The 6,000-nt window shown below is 34.8% G+C and overlaps 1 protein-coding gene across 1 annotated transcript in view; it reads right to left on the minus strand.

Moving 5' to 3' along the window:
• LOC140138834 (regulator of MON1-CCZ1 complex-like) overlaps positions 1-5,742 on the minus strand; it is a 52,238-nt gene extending 46,496 nt beyond the window's left edge. The window contains exon 1 of the mRNA XM_072160604.1: positions 5,620-5,742. Within this exon, the coding sequence (XP_072016705.1) occupies positions 5,620-5,730 (111 nt within the window). The 5' untranslated portion in view covers positions 5,731-5,742. The remainder of the gene's footprint in view (positions 1-5,619) is intronic.
• Between the last annotated feature and the right edge of the window lie 258 nt (positions 5,743-6,000).

Below are 6,000 nucleotides of genomic sequence, written 5' to 3' on the forward strand. Positions count from 1 at the left end.
TTCAACCTACGACTAGGTTGTTCCACCGCTCATTTTCGCTGAAAATTTAATACAAGCTCTGGTTAATTAATGTTTATCATAACAGAAAAGCATTAGACCGGCGTTTCCTCCAAGCTGTAGATATAACCATTTTAGTGATCGTGACATGCATTTTCTCTCATTTTTTAGGCTACTTCGCGCACCAAAAGCATTCATTTTTTCCACAATAATTCAACTTTTACACGTTATTCTTTGCTAGATATGTTCACATCATTGATTATAGAGGGAGCCCTTTATAGCATACTAAAATATATCATCATGGCATGCCATGTGAGCAAAATTTGGCAGTGTACTTTACTGTGTAAAAGTATGGGGTAAAATTCAACATTCATTTTTATTCTTCATAAATCCCATGTTGTAAAATCTCTTATATCAGGGTGTACTCACAGATGCCTAAATAACCACACACAAGCAACTGGACATCATGAAAGTAAAGTTTAATTTTAGCTAAAATGGTTTAAAATTTAGCACAGGTTTCAATGGGAATATGTCGAATCATGCTATATGGCAAGCCATGATTAGGAGGTGAACAAACTTTTTGTGATCCAAAAAATTGCAATTGCCAATGCACATTTTGGCAATAAAAAGGCGACATACTTTTGGTCATAACTTTGTAATTATTTAACCTGCAGACATGGTTGAACCATCATTTTTTAAAGAAAATTGTCATCTTTCATTTAATTGCATTTTTAAGGAGATATTCTAAAGTTCAAAATTTTATGATTCTACCTATCTTTGCCTTATACTCATGTTTCATATCTTATCTATGGGCTCAATATGGAAAGGAAGGAGGAGCGACTCGTGTATTCCATTTTTTGATGTTTTCTGAAAACCCGTATTTGCCACCTGATTTTCAACATTGCGTTACGTAACAGCAGAGGTCACGTCGGTAAAAATTACCGGAAGTGACTGGTATGTAACAGAGCAAAAAGCACGAAACAGACGTGGAAAACGGACGCGCGTCCAGTCTGCAATAAAGGCCAAATGGACGTGGAAAATGGCCAAATGGACGTGGCAAATGGACGCGGCAAAAATGCCCTAATGGACGTGGGAAATGGACGTGATAGTCTTTATCTCCAGCCGTTTCAGTACTATACATATTTATTTAAAAGCTTTATTATGTAGAGACGGGCCGCATACTGCGTGTTTTGCCCGTACAGTTTGCTGCAAAATAATTAGGCCTGATCGATGTTCGTAAAACATTTTTGTGTTTACCGTGACAGAAAATTAGATTCTATCGTGTTTAAAACACGGTAGATTTTGTTTTATTTCTGCATTATTGAAACATGAAACCAGAGCGAAGTGCTGATTATAGGTCCTGCATCCGACTGTGAAACTATTATTATTATTATTATTATTATTATTATTATTATTATTATTATTATTAATTTAATTAGTACTATTATTGAAAGCGTTTCAAACTTTTCCTGGTATAATAGGCCTACACTGCAAAACCTGTGTTTATCAATTTGAGACTTTTTCTGTGTACACATTCGTGCTTCTATAAATACTTGGTCCTGTATTATAAATACGGCCTATGTGGAAACATTATTTAGGCCTACTATGTCAAATGTTTAGCCATTATGAATGTTTGGTCAATATGTTTATGGAAGTTGACACATGAATGTTCAAAATGACTAGCTCAAGGGCTGAGTGTGCCTTTTCTGTGTAGGCATATACCTGTGTACATTTGCGTGACCAAATTAATCTCACATTTGACCATTTTAGCTTTTTGCATATTAAATTTGTTCCAATTTAAACAATATTTGACCATTCAAGCCTCAATATGGCCAAATTTTTTGCGTGGTTTATGCCAAGCATTTGTACTATCATAATAGCCACGGATCCAAATTATGCGGACGTGCCTATAAACCTCCAAATAAATCCTCTATTTCATTTATCCCTGTAAAATCAGATAAACACCCTGATTTGGGACAAATCTAAATTAAGTATAAAATGAAAATTTCCTTGTAGGCCTACTTGTATATATTTCATGCGCAATTGTCCCACCGAGAATGTTAATGTTTCAAACATTTGCCTCCCTCAATGACATGTGAAACAGATACCACACCACTGGAAACAACACTATTAAAAGGGCATTTCGTGATCCACAGCATCATCCCCCCACTTTTCTCAAAAAAAGTTGAGATTTTTATATCAATGGAAACCTCTGGCTACATAATGTTTATGTACAAAATATTTCTTGCAGATTAATTCGTTTGGCAAAGATATCGTGAAATTTTAATTTCGTTCTGGTGCACCAGAACGAAATTACAACACATTGTCTATGGAGCAATGTAATACACATAATCATGCATAACTCGCAAACGCAAAATCGGAATCAACTGAAATTTTGGGAATAAGCTTTTTTCGTGGATATCTACTGAAAAATGCCATAAAAAGAGGATGCTAGGATCACGAAATACTCCTTTAAGTAATAAATATGTTAATGTTTGTTATACGATAAGGGGGGGGGGGTCAAAAAAGTTTTGTCTGTCAAAAGAGGGGGGTCAAAAAAGTTTAGCAGTCCATCGAGGGGGGGGGTCAAAAAAGTTTTCGAGCGAAAAATTTGAGGTGTACCAGCCCCCCCCCCCCTACCAAAGTATTAATGAACACTCCCTAAAGGAGTATTTCGTTATTAATCTAAAAATATATCTATGAAATGTATGTAATGTTATGTAGGCCTATGTATTATTTTGGCATGGAAATAAAATATATATTTATCTTTAATGATTCTTTCATTTATCATGCAAATGCTTATACCTTTCTGCCTGTTATACATCGTCCCGGCATGTACATTCAATTCAATTCAATTAGCATGATACCGGTACATTGCATATCATATATCTTTACTGATTTCTAGGACACATCACACCTAGGCCTATATTAGCTTATATTATAGCATTAATCATACTTCTTTATGAAAAAATGTGCAATCTGACTATTCTGATTTGTAAATGATTATTTGAACATGCCAATGACAGCTGCAGTGCGTTGTACTGCATCAGTGCTCCTTTATTAAAAGGGAAATCCCTGAAAGATCTTATTCAAATTATTCGGTGAATAATAGCATTTTCATGAATGAAACATACCGGTAGCATACGACATTCATATGCATGAATAAATTAAATTGGTCCTTTACAGTTACCAAAAAATAAATATATGTTGTTTGAATTGGTGAATAGGCGCAATTAAAAATAGGCCCTACATTTGCTGTCCGTGTCATGATGTGTTCTTATGAAATAAAAAAATAAATAAATAAGTAACCACCAAGGAAGACAAAAAAGAGTAAAACCCAAATCACGCGGACTAATAAAACCCACTACATTTTATGGACCATGATCATGTTGAGCGCAAAATGCGAAAAAATGCCTTTTGAGCTCCCCATATAAATGGCATCACAAACGACTCACCATATTAACTACAGGGCCTATATTTATTATTTACACACTAAGCTGATCCCTCTTTTTTCTATACTCACCATACACATAAACAAACACTAAACACGCACCTCATAATCATTGACAGACTTTGAAAGATTTTGAACGCAGAATGCCAAAAGATAAATTTCGGAGATCTTGAAGATAATCAACAAATTTGATAAGAATAAAAGCTATTACATAGGAAACTTCATGTTTAATGTTTTACACCACGGACGTGTGGAAGAACAAATATTTTTGAACATGTAACCGTGTATAAATAAAGTGAATGAATGATAGTATTTTCACGAATTCAACATGGCATTAGCCTGTACATAATAATAACTTTAGAATATAAATTTGATAATAACTAAATTATCAATTATCAGTTACACCCGTATAGGGGCCTTTACATACGACTGAATAAAGTGCACATACGTCTTCCAAATCTAGGTATATCAAACACCCAGATTTGGAAGTTAGCCAAGTAGTCCTTTATTGCTAAAAGTAATAGATGTTGTTTGCTGAGTGAATTTGCGCAAATAATAATACCTTTGTTTTCTGTGTCATGTGTTATTATGAATTTAAAAAACAACAATTAACAACAACAACAACAACAAAAACAATAAAATAAGTAACCACTCAGTCTTCAGGTGGGCAAATACACATGTATATCATGCTAATAGTATTCGAGTGACACATTATGCTCATTAAAGTTTGAACAAAACGAAATTGAGTTAGTAGCTGTTAGTCTTGTCTTCCTTTTAGAAAATTATAATCTAGAAAATTAATTTAGAGGACTCAGTTATAATTATGCGGTCGTGCGAAAAACCCGGTCTTTATGGGCCATGAACTGAACCACATGCCAAGTGTAAACTCTGTCAGCAATCAAATGGTTCAAACTGGTGGTGGTGGTGGGGTCACTCCAATAATAAAGTCACATGCATATGCGGTAGTAACTTTATATACAACATGGGGTCTTTCGGGGGGGGCGAAAAATAGGGTCTTTCGTCGGTGGCAGATGCTAAAATGTGGGACCTTTCGAGAAAGGACGACCAAACAAATTCGTTCTTTCTGGTTATTCTAAAACTTGCGGCTTTTGGTTTCAGAGTATAACAGACTTTTTCCACAAGATCTTGGGAGCAAAAATGGGCCGTTCAAGTGTGAAAACTCGACAAAAATGAGGTCTTTAGAGGTGTAACGTTCATGTAGTATTCTAGGCCTATAATACCATTGATTATTTATAGCACACTGATTAGTACCAACGAATTCAATATCCTAACCATTATTCGGCCATTGTTCCTATTGTATAACGTGGCATTGCGCTAATCACCTTATTATAAAGTGGACAATACAAAAATATTGCTATGATATCATTTCCTACATAATCCTCACCTTCTATTTTAAGCTAGGCCTATTATCTTTTATCATTATTTTATTATTATTATAACCTACTATCAATATGCAATGAACAGATAAATAGTTTCCACAAAAAAGTACTAACACTTTAAGTAGACCCCTAAATGATAATAAATACCGGTAATAAATAATTGATAATAAATAAATAAATAATAATAAATAATTAATAATAAATAAATAAATAAATAAACAACCTATAAATAATTAAGCAATACATAATAAATACATAATTAACAGGAAGAATGAGAAGAAATAAAATAATAAACAAATTAAGTTTTACAATGTTACTTTTCTTACAATAGGCATAGGCCTACTAATTTTCTAATACTAAAATATGACGGTGAACTCCACGGCGCAGTACAGTGTCAGTGACAGCAGTGTTGGATTGAGTTCTCAATCCGCGTCTGTTTGTCCTCTTCTCGCGTCCGTTTTGGAAATGGACACGAGTAGTGACATTGCGTCCATTTGATCATTTCTCACGTCCATTTGGTCATTTTTGGCGTCTGTTTCAAAACGGACGCGCGTCCATTTGCCACGTCCAATTGGCCATAAATGCAATCTCACATACCTCGAAGTGAGCTAAGTTGCTGTCGTACTGACCAACTGAACTGGCAGGATGTAATGACATGAATGAGCAGTGACAGAGCACCCATATCATTATTGCATTAAATACGGATGCATTGTTCCTGCCCCACAACAAATCTAGATATTTCAAAGTCTTGACAACCACTCCAAAACTTACCTGACGTTTTACTTCATCATAAAATACATTTGTTGCTTTACTGATTGGTTCAAAGCGAACAGGATTTGTCGATAACTGCACATAGAAATTTTGATCTGTTGGACTTGCCATTTTTTATTTTTTTTTTAGGCGAGGGACGTTATTGGCAGCTCGTCGTATAGAAAAAAGCATACCGCCCTCTTTGCTTTTCCAATCAATGCATATTGGATGGGTGAGTGATTTTGATGATTAATGATTTCACTAATTTTAATTAGGCAGAGCAACAAAAGCTCTGATCCTGGTTACTTTGTGTTGCTCTGTACTAGTAGTAGCAGTTAATAACGTCGATGTGTCCATCTATGCATGCATCAGGATGCACATTTATCATTGTATGTGGCTGAC

This window comes from Amphiura filiformis, chromosome 18 (genome assembly GCF_039555335.1).
Source record: "Amphiura filiformis chromosome 18, Afil_fr2py, whole genome shotgun sequence".
NCBI classification, from domain to species: domain Eukaryota; kingdom Metazoa; phylum Echinodermata; class Ophiuroidea; order Amphilepidida; family Amphiuridae; genus Amphiura; species Amphiura filiformis.